At 38.2% G+C, this 25,875-nt stretch overlaps 1 protein-coding gene across 1 annotated transcript in view; it reads right to left on the minus strand.

The window, feature by feature from the left end:
- LOC138326699 (eukaryotic translation initiation factor 5B-like) overlaps positions 1-25,875 on the minus strand; it is a 100,135-nt gene that overhangs the window by 57,373 nt on the left and 16,887 nt on the right. Inside the window, exons 8-12 of the mRNA XM_069272703.1 lie at positions 25,179-25,289; positions 24,444-24,511; positions 23,373-23,514; positions 20,942-21,073; positions 20,146-20,328 (exon numbers count right to left, since the gene is read on the minus strand). Coding sequence (XP_069128804.1) covers positions 20,146-20,328; positions 20,942-21,073; positions 23,373-23,514; positions 24,444-24,511; positions 25,179-25,289 — 636 coding nt within the window. The remainder of the gene's footprint in view (positions 1-20,145; positions 20,329-20,941; positions 21,074-23,372; positions 23,515-24,443; positions 24,512-25,178; positions 25,290-25,875) is intronic.

The following is a 25,875-nucleotide window of genomic DNA, read 5'->3' on the forward strand; positions in this document are numbered from 1 at the left end:
CCAGTATCGAACCCATTTAATGATCTCATTGATGTCCAACATACCAAATTTGGTTGAAAATTGTCCAATTTCAACCAGTTCAATTTCAATCAGTGGAATTCTTGTTCTATAAACTGTATTTCAAAGATAGGAGATTATTATAGTTGGTTTACATTCAAAATTTTGGGTCAAACACACCAAATTTGGTTGAAATTGGATTTCGACCGATATCGAACCCATCTAAGATCTCACTGATATAAAGCAATATATATCAAGTTTGATTGAAATCGGACAATAAATACTTAAGTTATCGAGCGGAAACCATGGATTTATCTGTTTTGACGATTTTAAAGTCCCGTAACTCTTGCAAATATTGACGGAATTTGACAATTATTAAACTCATCCGAGATCTCATTGATATAAGGGGCCACAGTGGCCTAGTGGTTAAGATGTCTTGACATATTACCACAAGCCCTCCACCTCTGGGTCGCGAGTTCAGTTGCCAAGTACTGACCGCTGGCCGGTGGTTTTTCTCTGGGTACTCCGGCTTTCCTCAACGTGGCATGTCCTTAAATGACACTGGCTGTTAATAGGATGTTAAACTTATGAGTTTAAATATTTACCTCTAATTTCCCTATTGGGCCCTACTCATTCTGCTCCAGGGTCAGAGTCAAAATTTATACAAACATATATATATTAGTTCTGTTCCCCTTCCCTAGAGGAAGTTTGTGGCCAAATTTGGTTACAATCAATACAGATGCCGACGCCGACATAGTGATACCTAAGTGTCACCATTGCATTGCAGGCGACACAAAATTGGTCTCTCAAGGAAAGTTTGAGATACTGGACAATAGACAAATGGTCTCTCAATGAAGGATCGAGATACTGGACAATAGACAAATGGTCTCTCAAGGAAGGATTGAGATACTGGACAATAGACAAATGGTCTCTCAAGGAAGGATCGAGATACTGAACAATAGACAAATGGTATCTCAAGGAAGGATCGAGATACTGGACAATAGAAAAATGATCTCTCAAGGAAGGATCAAGGTACAGAACAATAGACAAATGATCTCTCAAGGAGGGATCAAGGTACAGGACAATAGACAAATGATCTCTCAAGGAAGGATCGAGATACTGGACAATAGAACAAGAGGCCCAGAGGGCCTGTATCGCTCACCTGGTTTGTAATGCCAAATAATTTTCTGAATACAGGTTCATTGTTTCTTTTCTGAAGGAATTTTAATATTTACCTCTATTTCCCCTATTGGGCCCCACCTCTCCTACCCCCGGGGGATCAGAGCCAAAATTTATACAAGTTCTGTTCCCCTTCCCCCAAGGATATTTCTGGCCAAATTTGGTTACAATCCATGCAGAACTCTATGAGAAGAAGTGATTTAAAGGATTTACCTCTATTTCCCCTATTGGGCCCCACCTCTCCTACCCCCGGGGGATCAGAGCCAAAATTTATACAAGTTCTGTTCCCCTTCCCCCAAGGATATTTCTGGCCAAATTTGGTTACAATCCATGCAGAACTCTATGAGAAGAAGTGATTTAAAGGATTTACCTCTATTTCCCCTATTGGGCCCCACCCCTCCAGCCCCCGGGGGATCAGAGCCAAAATTTATACAAGTTCTGTTCTCCTACCCCCAAGGATGTTTGTGGCCAAATTTAGTTACAATCCATACAAAACTCTTGGACAATTAAGTAGCAATTTAAAGAATTTACCTATAATTCCCCTATTGGGCCCTGCCCCTCCTGCCCCGGGGACCAGAGCCAAAATTTTTACAAACTCAGTTCTTATTCTCCCAAGGATATTTCTGGCCAAATTTGGTTACATTCCATGCAGAACTCTATGACTAGTAGCGAATTATAGGATTTACCTCTATTTCCCCTATTGGGCCCCACCCCTCCTGCCCCCAGGGGACCAGAGCCAAAATTTAAACAAGTTCTGTTCCCCTTCCCCCAAGGATGTTTCTGGCCAAATTTGGTTACAATCCATGCAGAACTCTATGAGAAGAAGTGATTTAAAGGATTTACCTCTATTTCCCCTATTGGGCCCCGCCCCTCCTGCCCCCGGGGGGTCAGAGCCAAAATTTATACAAGTTCTGTTCCCCTACCCCCACGGATGTTTGTGGCCAAATTTGGTTACAGTCCATGTAGAACTCTAGGACAAGTAGCGATTGATAGAATTTACCTCTATTTCCCCTATTGGGCCCTGCCCCTCCTGCCCCCTGGGGGTCAGAGCCAAAATTTATACAATTTCTGTTCTCTCCTACCCCCAAGGATGTTTGTGGCAAAATTTAGTTACAATCCATACAAAACTCTTGGACAATTAAGTAGCAATTTATAGAATTTACCTATAATTCCCCTATTGGGCCCCGCCCCTCCTGCCCCGGGGACCAGAGCCAAAATTTTTACAAACTCAGTTCTTATTCTCCCAAGGATATTTCTGGCCAAATTTGGTTACATTCCATGCAGAACTCTATGACTAGTAGCGAATTAAAGGATTTACCTCTATTTCCCCTATTGGGCCCCACCCCTCCAGCCCCCGGGGGGCCAGAGCCAAAATTTATACAAGTTCTGTTCCCCTTCCCCCAAGGATGTTTCTGGCCAAATTTGGTTACAATCCATGCAGAACTCTACGACTAGTAGCAATTTATAGGATTTACCTCTATTTCCCCTATTGGGCCCCGCCCCTCCTGCCCCCGGGGGGTCAGAGCCAAAATTTATACAAGTTCTGTTCCCCTTCCCCCACGGATGTTTGTGGCCAAATTTGGTTACAATCCATGTAGAACTCTATGACAAGTAGCGATTTAAAGGATTTACCTCTATTTCCCATATTGGGCCCCGCCCCTCCAGCCCCCGGGGGGTCAGAGCCAAAATGTATACAAGTTCTGTTCCCCTTCCCCCAAGGATGTTTGTGGCAAAATTTAGTTACAATCGATGTAGAACTCTATGACTAATAGCGAATTAAAGGATTTACCTCTATTTCCCCTATTGGGCCCCACCCCTCCACCCCCGGCAAGAGCCAAAATTTATACAAGTTCTGTTCCCCTTCCCCCAAGGATGTTTGTGGCCAAATTTTGTTACATTCCATTCAGAACTCTATGACAAGTAGCGATTTAAAGGATTTACCTATATTTCCCCTATTGGGCCCCGCCCCTCCAGCCCCCGGGGGGTCAGAGCCAAAATTTATACAAGTTCTATTCCCCTTCCCCAACGGATGTTTGTGGCCAAATTTGGTTACAATCCATGTAGAACTCTATGACAAGTAGCGATTTAAAGGATTTACCTCTATTTCCCCTATTGGGCCCCGCCCCTCCTGCCCCCGGGGGGTCAGAGCCAAAATTTATACAAGTTCTGTTCCCCTTCCCCCAAGGATGTTTGTGGCAAAATTTAGTTACAATCCATGTAGAACTCTATGACTAGTAGCGATTTAAAGGATTTACCTCTATTTCCCCTATTGGGCTCCGCCCCTCCTTCCCCCGGGGTGTCAGAGCCGAAATTTATACAAGTTCTGTTCCCCTTCCCCCAAGGATGTTTGTGGCCAAATTTTGTTACATTCCATTCAGAACTCTATGACAAGTAGCGATTTAAAGGATTTACCTATATTTCCCCTATTGGGCCCCGCCCCTCCTGCCCCCGGGGTGTCAGAGCCAAAATTTTACACAAGTTCTGTTCCCCCTCCCCCAAGGATGTTTGTGGCCAAATTTGGTTACAATCCATGCAGAACTCTATGACTAGTAGCGATTTAAAGGATTTACCTCTATTTCCCCTATTGGGCTCCGCCCCTCCTTCCCCCGGGGGGTCAGAGCCGAAATTTATACAAGTTCTGTTCCCCTTCCCCCAAGGATGTTTGTGGCCAAATTTTGTTACATTCCATTCAGAACTCTATGACAAGTAGCGATTTAAAGGATTTACCTATATTTCCCCTATTGGGCCCCGCCCCTCCAGCCCCCGGGGGGTCAGAGCCAAAATTTATACAAGTTCTGTTCCCCTTCCCCCAAGGATGTTTGTGGCAAAATTTAGTTACAATCCATGTAGAACTCTATGACTAGTAGCGATTTAAAGGATTTACCTCTATTTCCCCTATTGGGCTCCGCCCCTCCTTCCCCCGGGGGGTCAGAGCCGAAATTTATACAAGTTCTGTTCCCCTTCCCCCAAGGATGTTTGTGGCCAAATTTTGTTACATTCCATTCAGAACTCTATGACAAGTAGCGATTTAAAGGATTTACCTATATTTCCCCTATTGGGCCCCGCCCCTCCTGCCCCCGGGGTGTCAGAGCCAAAATTTATACAAGTTCTGTTCCCCCTCCCCCAAGGATGTTTGTGGCCAAATTTTGTTACATTCCATTCAGAACTCTATGACAAGTAGCGATTTAAAGGATTTACCTATATTTCCCCTATTGGGCCCCGCCCCTCCTGCCCCCGGGGTGTCAGAGCCAAAATTTATACAAGTTCTGTTCCCCCTCCCCCAAGGATGTTTGTGGCCAAATTTGGTTACAATCCATGCAGAACTCTATGACTAGTAGCGATTTAAAGGAAATGTTGACGGACAGACGACGGACGGACGGGACGGACGGACGGACGGACGGACGGACGGACGACGACGGACGACGGACGACGGACGCCGCGCCATGACATAAGCTCACTGGCCCTTCGGGCCAGGTGAGCTAAAAATGATCTCTCAAGAAGGGATCAAGGTACAGGATAATAAACAAATGATCTCTCAAGGAGGAATCAAGGTACAGGATAATAGACAAATGATCTCTCAAGGAGGGATCAAGGTACAGGATAATAGACAAATGACCTCTCAAGGAGAGATCAAGGTACAGGACAATAGACAAATGATCTCTCAAGGAGGGATCAAGGTACAGGACAATAGACAAATGATCTCTCAAGGAGGGATCAAGGTACAGGATAATAGACAAATGACTTCTCAAGGAGGGATCAAGGTACAGGACAATAGACAAATGATCTCTCAAGGAGGGATCAAGGTACAGGACAATAGAAAAATGATCTCTCATGGAAGGATCAAGGTACAGGTCAATAGACAATTGATCTCAAGGAGGGATCAAGGTACAGGACAAAAGACAAAAGGCCAATATAGTGTGACGCTCCTGTAAGACTTTTACAATGTGGTATCCTATCCAGTGTTCAGGGCTTAAATTGAAGACTTTAGCCAAATAAATCCCATTACCTATTGCAGCCCAATGCTATGACCCCCTGACCTATGACCCCCTGACCTGCCACCTGAAGCCTGGTGTCCTGTAGTAAGCTCCATTTCCTTTGTATGACATCTCTGTCAGTACAGCTAAAGCTGGACTAGATTTTGAACAGGCAACCACGTATCATAGCTCACACCAACAAATCATACTAAAACACTTCATTTCTACACACTATTCACTTGTAAAGCCTTTCGACCAATCATGACCATTAACTTGACAGGGATATCTTGAAATGAATTAAGATTTCGGCTGGTCAGCACGAGGCTTGCCGAGTGTTGACAAGCAAAAATCTTATTAAAGGGTTTAGATATCTCTATCCATCTCTGAATATTTTTCTCTCATCCTTAGTAAAAAATGATAAAATTTCGGTTGTTTATAAGTATTATCGTGATAGTGGCCAGTCTTAAATACTTTGGGTGGAAACCAGGTTTTCAGGGACTTTTATTGCATTTCATATGATTTTCTCCAATTTTCTTTTCTGTTTGGCAATATTTCTGATTTTTATTTCTGTTATGAAACATTTCTATTTTTCTTTTCTGTTATGAAATATTCCTGATTTTCTTTTCTGTTATGAAATATTTCTGATTTGGTACAAAATAGTTCAGTGGGCGATGCCCTGCTAACCTGGACCAGGATCTGTGGCCCCAACATCAGTACCAGAGAATGTTAATTTATCGCCTGTGTTTGAGTAGTTTTTTACGTCAGAGCCTGGAAGCTAATCAATAGTGAATCCACATACTAGCACACAAGTCTATGTGCTTAATTGTAAAACAGAGTCTGGCAGCCGCTACACAGTGGGGAGTTCTTCATTGATGGCAGTGCATGAATGGAGATTGTATAGTTGTGCCGTCTGCCAACTGGCACTCCGCCCACTGCAGCCCTACAAACCCTACCAGGTATATAGGGTACAGAATACATAACAACCCCACAATACACGGACAACAAATAATATTCCCAGTTAGATTTCTTTTCTTCTTTTTCTGTTGTTCTATAGGCCAATCAAATGTTTTAAGTATTGGTTACCACTGGAACATGGACATTCCACTCCATAAATCAATTAATAGATCGATGAACAAATGAATGAATGAATACATGAATGAATACATGAATGAATGAGATTTACATAGACAACAAATGAAATTTTCATCCCCCCCTTTATCTTTAACTTATATAATGTTTCTAGAAACACTTTACCATATAGTGTGTCGTAGAATATTTCTTAGAATCTTCTAAGTAAATTATCCACAACATAATCAACATGTTAAGCTTAAAAACAGTAAGCCAAACCAACCCAGTTTGATGCTTTTAATTCTGTAACTAATCATGCTTAATGACATTCACAGGAAATGAGGAAACTAAAAAATACTACACGATAAGTTTTAATCCTGTAAAATCTAATGGCAAAAAAATTATATCATATCTCAAAAGTGAGCCAATACATTATCTGATGAATTCAACATTAAAAGAAGTTTTGATATATATAGGTGATGTATTTTCCTACTTAAACAAGAAGAGATAACGCTCTGCTTTGGCAATTTCTCCTTGAATTGGGTCCAAAGTACATCCATAAAAACTCAATCAATGATAATGGCTGACTATTTCCGTTTAATAATCTATTACAAATCCTCCCACCCTCGACCAATCTAACAAATATCACATGTAATACTTGCTCAGTATAGCTGATATCATACATCTTCAATAATTCCCTGATATAACAAATCGTATTATGGGATTTATTCCCCCACAAATACAATGCAAGTTCCCTTTCATGTAAGGGTTTGACCTTGAATCTGTTAGAGCATATTGTGATCTAAGCAGATTTATGGATGATGGTCAACATTCCTGGCCAAATTGGCTGGACACTATCTGGACAGGAAATGGGACTGGTGGCCAATGGTCAGATGAATGGCCTGCCATAATGTCCATCTGTACACTTAATCCAATTATTGCTGAATGTGAGGTAATACACCTCCTCTATGTTGACCCTTTGGATTTCCTCCCCTTATGTCCTAACCACTCCAGGACTATAACTATAAGGGGTCAGAACCACAGATATCTAACCCACAAATCATGGTCCCTACAAGCCCCTAAACCGAAGGTCTATAATGCCTTAATCACTTCCTGACCCCTGTAGACGACACATTCCACAAATTTATTTGATTAAAAAGGCAATCAAAATTAGGTCATTTATAGCTTTTAAATACATATTTTCATATACGTTCCCTAAGCTACAGGAAGACCTGCTACCATTACCTTTGTAAAATATAAAAATATAAACTATATTTATTTTACATTGATTACGAAATAAGTTATACAACTTATGCAATTCACTCTCGATGGCCGGGATATAAGCCCAAAAGGGACTTAATGTGGGAGAAGAAAATTCACACGATCGGGCAGGTGATCCCTAACCTTTTCACGTCGGTGCCGGGGATCGAACCCCAGTCGGCTAGGTGAAAGGCCATATATCACCTGTATAATATATGACCACCTGCATAAAAAGACCACTTTGCTACAGTTTGAGGCCGCAATGGTTGAAACATCTGACATATATTACCACAAGCACTTCATGTCTGTGTCATGGGTTTAAATTCCATGTGGGGCAGTTAACAGGTACTGACCAGTGGTTTTTCTCCAAGTACTCTGGCTTTCCTCCACCTCCTCAACCTGACACTTCCTTAAATAACCCTAGCTGTTAAGTGCTAATAGGATGTTTAACCAGAGACCTTGACTCGCAATTTATAGCCTAGACCATTTTTATTTTGTCTCTTGGTTGGCTTCTAAAATAACATGATAAACTGATCCTTTCTATAATAGATTTTTTGTTGTGTATCTTCAAAGGATAAGGTCATCAAACGAATACAACAGGATACTGATTTCCTGTGTGCATAAAACATCTGAATGAAATGAGCAGTGAGGCGGGGTTGAAATGTAGGTCAGTCTAATTAGGGGGTCATTATCACTCATTGTGCTGTAAGTGGGTCACTTCTGACATGGGTCAACAACAACCAATGGATGACTAGGAAGACCAATCCCTGTTAAGGACCTTAACAATAGGGTCCTTTGAACAGAGATGAAAACAGAAAGTTTCACAACAATCTCAATTTAGGCTTTTTTGTCAACAACAACATAGAATTATCTCTATTTTTGGTGTGCATGAAAACTTATCAGGCCTATATTAGCCAATTAGCTGAAGATTTTAATCACTATGAATAATTAATTTCTGACGTTCTTTGATAACTTACTGATGTATCAGTTGATGAGAAAACCCTTACGAAAAAAAAAAAAAAAATTAACATGGAGATCTTGTAACTAATAAATATCAATTCATGAATCCATGATTTGGTCAGTGTTCGATCGGCATAAAATGACATGTAGAGAAAGCAACATGTGCAATACCTGTGTAAAATGTATGAGCAGGCCTGAATGATAGGGAAGGTGTAAATTTTATAGCAGGATCAGAAGACATAACACCTTTTAAGACCAATAACATCCAGTAAATAGGAAGTTGATCAGCTACTTTTATCCATCAATAACATTTGATATGTGATAAAAGAGTCATCCGATTCAGGAGTCAATAACACTTGAAAGTCGGTGAGCCACTCCTGGTGGGATAACTAGGTCAGGACTTAGCTGGGCCATTAGGGACCTCTGTGTAATGGGAACAGTAAATAGGGACACACAGCAGGGATCACTGAGGCTGTGGAGAGAAGTAATTCATAATGCTAGGGTTCATAACTTATAGCTTTGTAAATTGAGGCCAGGCCCTATTTTCAGCAACTGACCATTTGACCATTTCAAAAATAACCAATGTTAAATAGTGTACATATGTGTCTAATAAACAAAAAAATAATATAAAATAATTTATTTTCCTTTTGGTGCATGATTGGTTTGGTTTGGTTTTATAAGTTTAATGTCCTATTAACAGCCAGGACATGTAAGGACATGCCAGGTTTGTTGGTGGAGGAAAGCCGGAGTACCCGGAGAAAAACCAACGACCAGCGGTCAGTACCTGGCAACTGCCCCACATGGGATTCAAACTCGCGACCCAGTGGTGGAGGGCTTGTGGTAATATGTCGAGACATCTTAACCACTCGACCACCACATGAGCAATCAGTACTTCATTCCATATAGAGTGTAGTGCCATAGAGTTTTTTCGGGAAGCAATTAATTATTTTTAATATTTTCTTAAATGAAGTAAAATATAAGAAGCTCAAACTTTTCATCGGTGGTAATGGTGTAAAGTAAGAGACTTTGTAACAGAAGAAAATTATTTTTTACTCTGTTCGTGTTTTGACACATTAAATACTATTCATCATTAATGACTTCAAATTTCCAATTTCAGGCCCATTTTTTAAAACGGTAAAATTATACTGAATAGGCCTTGCCACAAATATTTCTACCACAAAGTGATTAGAAGCGGACGTACTACAAAAGAAAGTACCCACAAATATTTCATTTTATGACAGTATTTAACAATTGAAGAGAATGAAACCAGTCCCCGAATTCTTTTATAACAAAAACAAGGACATAGTCATTCAGATCCCCCGCCAATGGAGATATCAAAGCTGAAGTAAGTTTGATTGTGGAGACTTATGTGTATGAAAACAAGAGATCCCAGAGGGATCTTGGCACCCACCAAAGAATGATCTATGTCTGACAATGGAAAAATGGATCTTTTCTCTACTTTTTAAACTTTTTCAAACATATACTACACATAAAATTTGAGACAGATCGCTTCAGTACTTTCTGAAAAATAGCAGTAACTATCAAAATCCAAGATGGTTCCTTGGCGGTCATCTTGTTGATGATCGGTCCCAAATCACAATATGCACATCTAGAGCCCTAGGGGAACCTACATGTGAAATTTGTGAATGATCCATTCAATACTTTCTGAGAAATAGCTATAACAAACTTTAAATATCAAAATACAATATGGCTGCCTGGCGGCCATCTTGTTGACCGGTCGGTCCCAAAACGCAATATGCACAACCAGGTTCCTAGGGGAACCTACATATGAAATTTGACACAGGTCCCTTCAGTACTTTCTGAAAAATAGTGATAACAAACTCAAGCTATCAAAATCCAAGATGGCTGCCTGGCGGCCATCTTGTTCACCGATCGGTCCCAAAATGCAATATGCACAACTAGGTCCCTAGGGGAACCTACATATGAAATTTGAGAAAGATCCCTTCAGTACTTTCTGAGAAATAGTGATAACAAACTTTAACTATCAAAATCCAAGATGGCTGCCTGGCAGCCATCTTGTTGACTGATCCGTCCCAAAATGCAATATGCACAACTAGGGCCCTAGGGGAACCTTTATATGAATTTTGAGACAAATCCCTTCTGTACTTTCTGATAAATAGCGATAACAAGAATTGTTAACGGAGCGTGGGCTAAAAAACAGGAAAAAGAAAGTTGAGCTTAAGAAAGATGGAGTATAATTCAAGTAGAGCGGGGCTGCAATTGTTGAATCAGGTATACAGCCTTGACATTTATATTAGACTATATACACAAAGATGGGTGGAGTTTTGCAAAGTAACATTTACCATTTACCATTTGTATATCCCCCGCCAACTTCGTTGGGCGGGGGATAATTATATATTTTCAGCTTTATGAAGTATAATTGTACTGGGAAATATTTTCCATTTTTCATCAAGCATAATAAGCAGGATATTGTATAGGAGGGCAGAAGGATGCAGACTTAACGTTCCACATAAGCATTGATAAAGTTTCTTATCATGGAATGCTGAATTAATGACATATTTTGATGTGTAAAAACGGTGAGTTAACAGCGAGTGTTTCACGCAAGCACGCGTATATAATATATTTCCAAATACTGTAATTTACAAATGTGTTTAAATTTGTTGATGATTTTCCACACCAGTAATTATATAAATTGGCGATTAGTTATCAGTAATACATGATAGTGGTTCCAATGCACCTTTTTTATTCACTTTTTACACAGCCTTGTATACATTTTCAAAATGTGTGATTTCCCTTGGGGTCAGGTATTGTTTACTTCTTATCTTAGCTCCCAGTGGTCAGTTTGAAGAAGACCAGATTATCATTGTCTAAACAACATTACACAATGTCCAGTTCTTGACCACTATCTGGCTGTCCACATACTGATAAACTTTCTCTAGCTGTGATAAGAAATCAGACTGACCTCAATACATAAATCACTCAGCCAATATGCAGTCATAATGGTAAAAGGGAGATAACCCCAAAAACATTAACGAACATTTCTAGTCAGACCTAAAGGGAGATAATTTATCACATGCGACTTTTTAAAGTTCATTTCAAAACAATAATAATTGAACCCATCTTAGTTTGTAAGTTAATAGAAAATCCAAATGATCAGATTGATCAATTAATTGATGCAGTAAAATCACACCAAATAATGTATAGATAAGCATGATCGAAAACAAAATAATGTTACCAGTACTTCAAATACCATTTCAACAAAATTGTATTTCAATTAAATCAAATTGAAAAGGGATTAAACATCAGTACACCAGTACTTCTGTTTTAAAAATGTCTTATATGCAGCCATGGCATAACATACGTCTCACACCAATGTATATATTAGTATACTGTTAACAAACCTTTGTTGGCATGTGATTTGTATGTAACAATTCTGTGATCAAATAAGTAAATTGAAAATCGCCAAGTTTTATCTCAGTAAAATGGTATCTATCTCAGGTACATTAGAAAATATTTAATTGCAATAAAGATGTCCCTCAAGACTAACCTCAAGTTTGATTTGATATCTATATAGGAAGCGCAAAATTAAGTTACCGCAAATAAAATGTAAGTTTACAGTAATGATTGAACGTCATTTTTTTTGGGTGACAAATATAAGACAGACCCATCAACCATAAAGTATAAAACAACAGGTTCATTAGTGTGTTCAATTTTTGTCTGACAATAAAGTTAATTGTACTGCGGTACTAGGATAGCACATGCTGCTGAAGTCCAATCTTAAAGACATATTTTTGTCAATTTTGAAATGAAATTGAACTATGGAAAAAAATCTTTGTGCAAAATGAGTTTTGGTGTTCAGCATAATTGAAGCAGAAATTTTGTCAAGTTTCATTAAACCACATAAAACCAGAACTTTCAACAAAACAACTATTAAATGCAAATTTTGGTACTGTCAACACTGGAAATAGAGCTTCTTCAATTTCCTTTCCTAGGTAATCATCAAACACAAGACAAAAACACAGAGCAGGGAAGTTAAACTTTCTTGAAGACCATTTTGCTTATATTTGGTTCTGTGTAATTACCACAGACAGTTGTTTGAACTACCATAAATGTTTACTCTACCTGGTATTATAGCTTTGAAAAGCAATCTGCTGCCTACTGCTTTTATGTTAAAATCTTACCCTTTATACTACTTCTGAATTCCACTGGCTTTGTTAAAGCTGTGCAATTAAATAAATTCCTGTGGAGAAACAACCACAACCAGACAAAGCATTTTTCAGTAATCACTCAAACTCTTAAAGGGACCTTTCTGAACCGACTTAAAACTTTTAAAATGGGAATGGAAAATGAAATTGATAATTTTATAGACACACAAAAGCTATCAATTTACAGTTAATACTACACATACCATCAGATTCTCAACAAATTAATTTATATACAAGGACATAGTCATTTAGATCCTCCGCCAATAGAGATATCAAAGCTGAAGTAAGTTTGATTGTGGAGACTTATGTGTTAAAAAAAAACAGTAAAAAAAGAAGTGGAGCTAAAGAAAGATGGAGTATAATTCAAGTAGAGCGGGGCTTCAATTGTTGAATCAGGTATACAGCCTTGACATTTGCTGTTAATTTTGTTAATTTTCCCGTTTTTTTTTTTAATATTATACTCCACGCAGTATTAAATTCAAGGTCTGTGTTGTCTAATGTCTTAAGATACATATACAGTGTATCATTGAAATTTGACTGCAGTTTTAAATTCGTATTTTCTTTCATCCACCAAATAACACTGCCACGAATATAATCCAAATGTTTTTCTTTCTTTTCTGGTAAGGGCAGATACAGCAAGGTGAATAGTTTTATGAATGTGAAGCATATAGGTGAAAAACTATTAACCTGTTTATAACTAGTACAATGACAGTGTCATAAAGAGCCTAAAAAGAATGTGTCTTATGAAGTTTCGTGGAAATATCTCTGCTGGTTTAAGAGTTATGCTCCGGAAATGAACCTGCTACAAAAATATGATATTTTCAGCAATGTTTCTATGGTTACAGAAAAAAGCACAAAAAATGAAAACCAAAAAATAGCAAAAGGTACTACTAGACCATAAAAAGAATGTGTCTATGAAGTTTCGTGGAAATATCTCTGCTGGTTTTAGAGTTGTGCTCCGGAAACGATTCTTACACAAAAATCTGCCATTTTCAGCAATGTTTCCATGGTTACAGAAAAAAGTACAAAAAGTGAAAACCTTAAAATAGCAAAAGGCACTACTAGACCATAAGACCAATGTGTCTATGAAGTTTCGTGGAAATATCTCTTAATTAAGTAAGGGCAGATACAGCAAGGTGAATAGTTTTATGAATGTGAAGCATATAGGTGAAAAACTATTAACCTGTTTATAACTAGTACAATGACAGTGTCATAAAGGGCCTAAAAAGAATGTGTCTTATGAAGTTTCGTGGAAATATCTCTGCTGGTTTAAGAGTTATGCTCCGGAAATGAACCTGCTACAAAAATATGATATTTTCAGCAACGTTTCTATGGTTACAGAAAAAAGCACAAAAAGTGAAAACCAAAAAATAGCAAAAGGTACTACTAGACCATAAAAAGAATGTGTCTATGAAGTTTCATGGAAATATCTCTGCTGGTTTTAGAGTTGTGCTCCGGAAACGATTCTTACACAAAAATCTGCAATTTTCAGCAATGTTTCCATGGTTACAGAAAAAAGTACAAAAAGTGAAAACATTAAAATAGCAAAAGGCACTACTAGACCATAAGACTAATGTGCCTATGGAGTTCTGTGCATATATCTCAACCGGTTTTCCAGTTATGCTGCGGAAATGAACCTGGTACAAAAATATGATATTTTCAGCAATGTTTCCATGGTTACGGAAAAAGTGCAGAAAATGAAAACCTAAAAATAGCAAAAGGCACTACTAGACCATAAGAACAATGTGTCTATGAAGTTTCATGGAAATATCTCTGCTGGTTTTAGAGTTGTGCTCCGGAAACGATTCTTACACAAAAATCTGCCATTTTCAGCAATGTTTCCATGGTTAAGGAAAAAATGCAAAAAATGAAAACCTAAAAATAGCAAAAGGCACTACTAGACCATAAGACCAATGTGTGTATGAAGTTTCGTGGAAATATCTCTACTGGTTTTAGAGTTATGCTCCAGAAACCATTTGTACGGACGGACGGATGGATGGACGGATGGACGGACGGAACCCATTTGTATATCCCCGCCAACTGCGTTGGGCGGGGGATAAAAATTAAATGCTTGTTTTCATAATGCAGGTCGTTTTATGTTTCCCGCAGTCGTCCTAATTACCGCCCGTCGGTTGATTATCACTCAGACGGCAAAACATTGAAATGAATCTGTACTGTTAACATAGTTTACATAGGAAATCTTGCATTTGGTTAGTGTTATAACATCCTTTTAGGCCATTGGTATTCATTTTCGTATATCATTTTTGTAACGATAATATAGGCACTACAATAATGGTTTCTCCCCATAATAGACACTCCCTTGAAAATGGTACTTCCGGTTTATGATGTCATCAGTTTTTGTGTATACCATGTGCTTGTTATGATGGAGAATGAATACAGTCAAGCTGATAAGTGTGTTGGGTTTATGTCGATCACAAACATCATAAATGACGCCACATGGTGTCAGAAGTGTGTGGTAAGACTGGGAGATTCAAACGAAGTGACGAATGTCAAATAATGAACACAAAGTGAAACGGTAAAACCTAACTCAAGTGCAAACATCACCGTGTCCGTGAAAATGTCTACTGGTACTACAAACACAGCCTCTACTACAATTCCCATGACTTCCCAAGCCCAAATAAATGCCGTTCCCATTGTTGTACAAGCTCCTGCAAACCTTCCCGTTCCCACAGCGCTAGACTTACGAGGCAATTTATGTGCTAACTGGAAAAAATTCCGTCGTATTTGGGACAATTATGAGATCGCGAGTGGCTTAAAACACAAAACTAAAGAACTGAGAAATGCTACTCTGCTAACTTGTATAGGGCCAGATGCATTACAAATATACGATGGGCTCACGTTTGACAACGATGACGACAAAACAGATGTAGACAAAGTGTTGGACAAATTCGAAAAGTTCTGCATTGGACAGACTAATGAGACTTATGAACGTTACCTCTTTAATAACAGGAGTCAGGAACAAGGAGAAACAATAGATGCGTATGTCGCAGCATTAAGGTCCCTTGCAAAGACATGTAACTATGGTGCATTAGAGGAAAGTCTTATCAGAGATCGGATCGTTATGGGGGTTCGGGAAAATGTACAAGAAAAAAAACTCTTGCAGGATCAGTCACTGACATTGCATAGGTGTATTGACATTTGCCGTTCATTTGAAAAATCAGTTCAACACATGAAAGACATTACAAATGAAGAGGTTAAGGTATGCGGAAAGAAAGCAACTGATAACGCTCAACCACAGGACCGTCCGCAAACAAGTAGTGGAAAGAGAAATTCGCAAAAACAAATAGTGAATTGTGGCAATTGTGGATACAATCATGTAAACGAGCGCGAACGGTGCCTGGCATGGCAGAAAACGTGTGCGATCTGCGGAATGCTGAATCATTTTGCAAAGAAATGTAGGTCAAGACCTCGTCAAGGTCAAGGTCAAGGTCAAAGACAAAATCAAGGAAATGGACGTCCTGGTCGGAGATTAAAACCAAAGGTATATTACGTGGAGGCTACAAACGACAGTTCAGATAATGACTTTTGTTTCACAATCGATCGAAAGGAGGTAAACACCATAAAACATGAGGAGATACCGACCAAGCTATATACCATAATTGAAACAAAGGGCATTTTAATTGAATGTCAACTCGACAGCGGATCAAGCGTGAACGCGTTGCCCAAATCTATCTATATGGAAGTTTTTGAGGATCCTCAGTTGGAACACTTAGTAGAGAAAGATGTAACGCTTGTCATGTTCAATAACTCTGAAATGTCTCCGGTCGGGGCCCGACGAGTTCAAATCATCAACCCAAAAAATGGGAGACGGTATTCGGTCGAGTTTGTAATTGTAGATGGAAAAGTGAAGCCAATTTTAGGTTCCCGCGTTATACAAGCAATGGACTTAATAACAGTGAACACACAAAACCTATACTCGAGGGCTGAGGTTCCAAAGGAGGAAGTTCTACAACTTAAGTCATCCACTCACGTGCCGATCGTCTCCACATCAAATGCTTCATTGCCAGTGGATATTGAATCACAAGTCACAAGTCAGTTACCATTGACAACGGATTCATCGACTGAAAATGTGTCAAAAGTGAAAGCTGACAGAACAATTTTCGAAGGACTCGGAAAGTTGAGAGGAAAACTGCATCTTGAAGTAGATCCTCATGTTACACCTTCGAAAATACCTGTGCGCCGGCCCCCTGTGGCGATAAAGGATGATTTTCGAACTGAACTCAATAGGCTGACCAATATTGGTGTGATTGCACCTGTAAACACTCCAACAGATTGGATCTCATCAATCGTAGTCGTGAAAAAGCCGAACGGAAAGTTGAGACTTTGTATTGACCCCAAACCATTAAACCAGGCACTTAAAAGGAATCATTATGCTATGCCAACCATAGAAGACATCCTTCCCGAATTGAACAAAGCACGCATATTCTCGGTAGTTGATGCGAAGGACGGGTTTTGGCATGTTGAGTTAGACGAAGAGAGCAGTTATTTGACGACATTTGGAACCCCTTGGGGCCGGTATCGATGGCTCAGAATGCCTTTTGGCATTTCACCTGCCCCAGAGGAATTTCAGCGGAGATTGGACGAGGCACTTGAAGGATTAGAAGGAGTTAAGGCGATACACGATGACATTGTTGTGTTCGGATGTGGTGACACAGATGAAGAAGCAAAGCATGATCACGATCGAAAACTTCAGGCTTTATTTGACAGATGTCGTGATGAGAACATAAAAATCAACAGAGACAAGTTAAAGTTGCGCCTAAGCACTGTGACGTATTTGGGACATGTGATTTCGGCGAAAGGTCTGGAAATGGATCCGGCTAAAGTGAAAGCCATCACCGAAATGCCCGTTCCGAAAGACAAAGCTGGAGTACAACGCTTGTTAGGCATGATAAACTTTGTGCAAAAGTTTGCACCGCGATTGTCAGAGATGACCACTCCGTTACGTGACCTTTTGAAAAAGGATTCAGAATTTATGTGGGACGCAACTGTTCAAGGCAAGGCTTTTGATGAAATCAAGAAAGCACTGTCTGATGCGCCGGTATTGAAATTTTTCGACCCATCAAAACAAACGGTACTGCAATGTGATGCTTCAGAAAATGGACTAGGGGCATGTCTCCTTCAGGAAGGACACCCTGTGGGGTACGCGTCGCGAGCGCTCACGGCAACAGAATGTAACTATGCCCAAATTGAGAAAGAGCTTCTGGCGGTGGTTTTTGGAATGACAAAATTTGAACAATACACGTATGGAACACATGTTGTTGTCGAGTCAGACCACAAGCCATTAGAGATTATTGACAAGAAAAACCTGTTTAGTGCTCCTAAACGCTTACAACGTATGTTGCTAAATCTTCAGCGTTTTGACTACACAATCGTCTACAAGAAGGGCACGGAAATGTACATGACGGATACGTTAAGCAGGGCATTTTTGTCAAGTACTGATGAAGAGACACGTGTTGCGAGTTGCCTTTCTGAATTTGAACACGTAAACACTGTGAAACATCTGCCAGTGTCGTCTGAAACGCTTCATAAGCTACAACAGGCCACTGAAAGTGACGCAAGTCTTATAGAATTAATGCGAGTTGTTCAACGTGGGTGGCCAGAGAGCAAAGAACAACTCTCTCAAGAGGTCCAGAAGTACTTCCCTTTTCGAGAAGAGTTGACTGTCCACAACGGATTGTTATTCAAGAACGACCGTGTAGTAGTGCCAATTTCCGAACGCCGTAACATGATGGAAAGAGCACATTCAAGCCATATCGGTCTCCAGGGATGTTTACGAAGAGCAAGGGAGTCAATATATTGGCCGAATCTGAATCGTGACTTTGAAGAGTTTATTCGGGCATGTGACACGTGCAATGCATATTCGCAGGAGAATAGCAGAGAACCTCTGATATCACATGAGACACCAAGTAGACCATGGGAAAAAGTCGGCGTTGACCTGTTCTACTTGGATGGGAAAGACTACCTTCTAACCGTTGATTATTATTCAGATTTTTTTGAAGTCGACCGTCTCCATGACAAGAAAGGCACTGAGGTAATCAGAAAGTTGAAAGCTCATTTTTCGCACTATGGTCTACCGTGTGTCGTTATGTCGGATAATGGGCCACCTTTCAACGGGAAACAATTTTCTGACTTTGCAAAGGCCTATGAGTTCCAACATGTCACTAGTTCGCCAAGATACCCGCAATCTAATGGGAAAGTGGAAAACGCGATCAAAACCGCCAAACGTATTCTTGAAAAATCCAAGAAGGACAAGACAGATCCCTACTTGGCCATGTTGGATTGGAGGAACACACCAGGGGAAATTGTCAAGTCGTCCCCTGTCCAACGGCTATATGGAAGACGCACCCGTACGCTGTTACCGCTAACAACAAAGCTGTTGGAGCCTAATGTGGTTCCAAACTCACAAACTCGAAAGGAAATTGAGCGAAGGAAAGACAAACAACAACAATATTATGATAAAGGTACCAAGGCATTGGCTGAACTAATGCCTGGTGAGACAGTCAGAATTAAACCAACTGAGTTCGGAAAGGAATGGACAAAAGCAAGCGTGCAAGATAAGGTGAACATTAGATCATACACAGTCAAAACAGAGGACGGGTCAGTATATCGTAGAAATCGGCATCATCTCAAGAAGACCCCAGAGGTCTTCACTGAGGATGACAATCAACCCATTTTGGAATCGGAGGTGTCTGAACCAGCGATGACGAACGTCAATGAAGGAGATGAGAGGCCGCCACAAAGGACGCATGAACAGACAGTCGTAGAGGTTCCACTAGGGAGATCGACTCGAGAAGTACATCGACCAAGTTACTTGAAGGACTTTGTGTGTCTCGTGAAACGTGCCACTATCCTTGAATAATATGTTTACTTTATGCGCAAGTGATAAACAGTTCAGTAACTTAGTCTGTCTAGTCATTCGATTGAAGGGACAATTTACCAAAGACTTTTTTTTTTTTGTTCTTGTTTTAATGGTTCATTTGTTAATGTTAATAATTTCAGCGAAGACTGTGAATTAAGTAAAAGTGGCACCATCGCGAATGAGACTCTGATCTTGATGAATATAGTGAGTTATGAACAGTGCTAAAGAAAGGGGATGTAACGATAATATAGAAACTACAATAATGGTTTCTCCCCATAATAGACACTCCCTTGAAAATGGTACTTCCGGTTTATGATGTCATCAGTTTTTGTGTATACCATGTGCTTGTTATGATGGAGAATGAATACAGTCAAGCTGATAAGTGTGTTGGGTTTATGTGGATCACAAACATCATAAATGACGCCACAATTTTGTTTTTTAGAAACTTTTAATTTTTGTTCGCAAAGATAGAGGGCCTTGATGTGAAAAGTCACCATTTTTACTTGTTACTAGTTTTTATTTAGTATTCACTGAAACTACAATGAGTACCTGGCAACTGCCCCCCATGGGATTCTAACTCGTGACCCAGAGACTAAGGGTTTGTGGTAATGCGAATGGAATGGAATTTCAGGATACTTACCTCCATTACTGTGGCCTGAAGTTCAGAGCAGTATGACAGTCTCTTAGCTAACATGGTCTGTGACAGTTCACACAACAGGGTGATCAGATTTCCCATCCCATCACCGGAGTGTGCTGACGTCGGCACCAGCGAGATATATTCCTTAGGGTTCTTGTTTTCATAAAACAATGCTGAATTCAATCCCTGTAATGGAAGAAATACAACATCGACATCAGATTAGTAATATCAGCCAGAACAAAAATAACCAAGAAAAGTGGTGAATGTCTACCCTTGTTGGTGATCATCATTCATAAATTAGATTTTTACAATCCCTACAATTGCTTTTTCTCTTAGGTGTAAAATCGTTAATACTCAACTGATTTATAGTTTATATCTGGTACTAATTCTGAAAAATCTATTCAATTATGTTAGTGTTTGGTATACTAAGATCTTTATGACTCACTCAATACATTTTGTACTCGATGTAAGATTTTGACCGATTACAGTATGTGTTTGGTACCAACTCATTAAATCTATTCTATTGGTATAAGACATTTTTAACACATCCAATTACATTCTGATTTTGTAAGCACACTAAAACACTGTTAAGAAAAGTTCTTTTGCTGCTTCTAAATTTCTGATTGTCATATCAAATCATGTTTCCAGAAATAAAACTTTCACAGAATAATAATTTTGTATAATTAATGATCTGTCACAGCAAGTTGGTGAAATGTTTTCATGTATTTACTTTGATTGTGCAAAAATAATTTGCACGCCAAGTCAGTTTTACAGTATCAACAGGCACTTCAGTACTTACCTGTTCAGCCATCTGAGTGATAACTTCACGGGATCGCCGATCAAACTCGCCTTTAGTCTGAGAATTTTGTTTTTTAATGACATTTACAATGTCTGTTTGGGGCATGGGTTTCCACTGGTAAAGTCGGTCCACCTGTCAGAAACACAAACATAACAACCGATGAAACAGTGTTTAATAATTCAGCACCTTGCATTTCCTTCATTTATTGGCATTTAAAATTTTGTTGAAATACTGAACTAGAAAACTGTATCATTTTTTTCCAATGATAATTTCTTCATTTTTTGTACTTTACTTTCATCACTTAAAACTGGTAAGAGAATTTTCATGGTTTGGAACTTTCAAAAGTAGATAGACATATTCCTGGTGTCAAAACAACCACGAAAACATTGTTTCTACACAACAAAAATTTCATGTACCGTATTTTAGGACAATAAACCGCACCTATGTATAAGCCGCAGAGGCCTTTTTTTTAACAATTTTTCAGGTTTTGTACAGTATAAGACGCACTGTAATATAAGCCGCACCCAAAAGTTAGGCCCATGCACCCACATAACCATCTGTGTATACGATCAGAAACGATCGATCTCTAGTGAAGTTCGGTAATGCTTATCTATCGTTTAGAATCACGAAAACTGTCTGTAAATTTGTACTGTAAATATATAACAAATAAAACTCACTATGATGTAAATATCTTTAGCAAAACAAACTTGGTCATGTTTCTGATCGTTGTTTATTCTGCCATTATGTAAGCCTATACCTGCGTGTAAACAAACATGGCGGCCTTACGAATTCACTCTTACTCTCTCTCATATTTCAACATGCCGATTAAAATGCTTTCTTCAGTATGCATATGATTTTATTTTATCTGCATTTTGATATATTTCGCGTATTTATTATATTGATGTGTAAAGGATTACAGAATTATCAAGGCTTGCATCATTAACCTTAAACTGACTTCGTTTAGGGTGTTCTCTGTAACTTGCCATCCATGATACAATTCACTGAAGCCTTATTTTTGTAAATTTCCGGATATTATTTCGTGGTGTTTGCCCCTACAGAGATCAATTAAATGATTTTAATATGACTGTGCGATGTTTTACACTCGGTATTATGTTCTAAATTACATGTGATTTACGTGTACAAACTTGATTGCTGATTATTTCATTAAAATCACGGCGACAGGATTCCGGGAAATTCCCCTGTTGACCGACATATGTGAAATACATGTGCAAGTTTGAGTTCATGCTTACTTTGCTCATATTTCAGTACGCCATTAAAATACTTTCTTCGGCAACGTTACGCATAGGAATTGATTATATTTCTTTTTTGATATATTTTATGTATTCAATATATCTTTGTGAAAAGAGTTACTGTATCAATCAACTTTGTTTAAAGTGTTCTTCCACTGTTTGTAAACTAGGTATCCCATGATGCAATTCACCGAAGCCTTATTTTTGTAAACTTCCGGATTATGACCTCGTGGTGTTTGCCGCTGCAGAGATTGATAAAATGATGTGTTATAGACTATTTGATGCTCATAACATTGCTATAATGTTCTATATAACATGTAAAACACGCGAATAAAATTGATTGCTGATTATTTCATTGAAATCACAGTGACAGGATTCCGAAAAATACACATGTTGACCGAGTGTAACATGTGTGCAAGTTAGCAGTAATTCAGAAGATCGTTTTCTTGCTGTCTGCAGACATTTCTTGCACACACATAATATTTAAATAATGTATTTAACTTATTGTTTGATATTTGATGATTTTTAACGTTTTAGTTATTGTTTTCTTGTTAACAATCCTGCAGCAAATCAATAGCGAAATCAGTCCGCCATTTTGTTGTGACTGGAAACAACCACGCTTCAGTTGGCCGATTTTCCGTGAATTTAACAATTTTACGATTGAACATGTATCTGGTACATTATTATTCTTATCTTTATTATATTTCATCACATATTATATTATTTAACACTTTTACAGTGATTTTTTCGATGTATAACTTTACTAAACCGCCTTTGTGTTGTGACTGGAAATAACCACGCTTCAGTCGGCCGATTTTCCGTTAATTAAACAATTTTACGAATGCACATGCATCTGATAAGTAATTATTTTCATCTTTAATATATTTTCATTGCATATTTTATCTTTTAAACACTTTTACAGTGATTTGATCGATGTATAACTTAACAAAACTGGCGAGTAAAACTTACGATTTTCACATGTGAATCACGACGTAATACTAATGCAAAAACATCGTCAGATTTTGGTTTTCGTCCACGGAAAAGCTGCACTACTGATTTTCAGGGAAAAAAGTTGCGGCTTATACTCCGGAAAATACGATACACATAGAATGTTTTCTTGGTTTTGTTGACTTGGAGGCAACATGGTTTTATCGTATTTATAACCTGGTGAATGATTTTACCTTGTTGAGGGCGATCACAAAAGGTGTTTTCCGCTGTTTTAAGAGATTAATGGATTCGATTGTTTGGGGTTCTAGGGCGTGCATGATGTCCACGACTAAAATAGCTATATCACAGAGAGACGAACCTCGAGATCGCAGATTACTGGAAACAAAAAATAAAACTTATTCACATCAGAACACCATAATAAATAGCCAGTTTGACACTATAGTCGCAATTTCGTGTATCATCAATGTGGTCAGGAAATATTCGGAATTGGTTAAATGAAATATACACTTGAAGTTAAATCGCTAAAATTGAAATTTCCTAATTTTGGGTTTGAATTGCGAAAATGTTTACCTCAAAAAATAATTCAATTTTGCTTGTTATGAGCATTTTCATTGGCTTAAAAATTTACTTTATCAGCCCATAAAGGAAAAAATGGCGTCGCCGTTTGTAACGTTGCTTTTGATTGGTTGAGATGACGGCGTAATGATTTCATAGACAAAAGAGTCCCAAAATGAATTTTGAATATTGAAGAGATTATCTTTAGTAAATTGAATTATAAGGATTAATTTGAATAGATTTTTTATGTTATGGAGATATAACACAAAAATCTGAGTGTACTTTCATCATAAACCGCTTCGCGGTTTATTTAGAGTACACTCAGATTTTTGTGTTATATCTCCATAACATAAAAAATCTATTCAAGTTAATCCTTAAATAATCAGCTACATGATATCTATAAGATTTTCTGATCGCTTTTTATTGGTATTCTCTTTGATTAGTTTTGTTAGGGGTACTTTGGTTCACTTTGGAAAAAATTTGAGTGTTACAAAGGAAAAACTTTCAGAAGTAAACAGGGGATGGTGTTAATGGGAGATATATCTAATTTAGAGTAGGTCTCAATGTTGGCTCCAATGAAAATCCCTGACCAATTCAGAATATTTGAAGATAAAACACTCCATATTTATAATTTTGAAGTTTCTTGAACACAGAATAAAAGGTTTCGCTCTCAATCCAGTCTGGAGGAGAAACTTCAATTAAATAGATTGTAATTATTTCAAATAATGCACAAAAATCATCAAACTTACCTGAAAGACTCATGGCCTGGTGTGTCAATGATTAATAATCCTGGTAACTTCAATTCCTTCTTTGAAAACTGAAATACAAAATTATGTAAAATGATGTTTAATACATACACATGATTATATAACAGCAGAAAATTGTCTCATCTTCACAATCCTTTCTAACTCATGATAAGGTCAAAAGACTTGGGAATAATTTACAGACATCATAGGGAAATTAACATGTTTATTTTCTATGAGACTTAACACCAAGTTACTGTATAGTATAGGGGGTTAACATTCCCCCATTCCAACTTAAATGTCCATGAATAAAATAGAAAGTAGGATTAGTATGATAACACGTATAGATCATTACTGTTAGAAATTAACAAATGCACAAACATTTCTCCTCATGCATGTACAGGAGAAAACTGTGAAAAAGTTCTCCCCAGGAAACTAAACCACTATACATCGAGTCATTTTAGGATGCCTACAGCTAGGTAAAGTGAACTTTCAGAACACAAAGCCTCTTCTATGTTGCATGACAAAACAAAGTAAGAGGAAATCCCTGCTTTCCCTTAAACTGAAGGGCTCCCATTATTTGCTCTTTGCATATGTACTCTATTGTATAATTTGTAAGGTAAGTACAACTAAAATCTTCTACAAGATTGAACTACAACTTGCTATATATATCAAAATGGGTGAGTAAGGTGATTCGTCCTCCTCTCCATTTTAATTTTGAGGCTTAAAAACTATACGTACCTCTTTACACATTTTTGTTTGATCCTTGATGGCGTGCTCGGGAACATTTGTAGCACCAATTTGTTGAGTAATTCCCCCTGCCTCGCCGTCCTGGACATTAGTTTTCCGAAGCTGTCGAAGAAATGAAATATTGTATCACTACTGCAGAACAAAATCCTTAATTTTGTCTTGAAATACACTTAAACAGCACTTAATTTCTTAAAAATCTTAAAAATGACTCTTAAAATTTGTTTCTCTATTTTTAAGGATAAAGAGCACATGCTTTGAATTTTCCCTTAATATCACCATTTAAGGATATTCAATTGTAGAAGTAAGAAGCATTGAAGCGTATGTTTATCTACTTAATTTTTAAGAGTATTTATTAAATACTAAAATCTCGTTTGCTTTTCGTTTAAGGTGTGTTTAAGGACACTTATTTTTTATGTTAACACTAATTAATAGCCCTTAAATTATTTAAGTCTTACAGTAACTTGACATGCAAGTTTTAATAGTCCTCACTAATTTTAATGACACTTAAAATACATGATGTATTGGGATATATGTAATTTCATTTTTAAGAGTACTTAAATCAATCAATTAATGAATGTGGATCGATCATCGCGATATCCTTGTTCAAAATTCTTCAGAGGCTTTATTTACAGAATCCTTATTTAATTCTATGGAACCAATTGAAAGGATACTCATGAACATCATTGAT

Source organism: Argopecten irradians, chromosome 7 (assembly GCF_041381155.1).
Source record: "Argopecten irradians isolate NY chromosome 7, Ai_NY, whole genome shotgun sequence".
NCBI classification, from domain to species: Eukaryota; Metazoa; Mollusca; class Bivalvia; order Pectinida; family Pectinidae; genus Argopecten; species Argopecten irradians.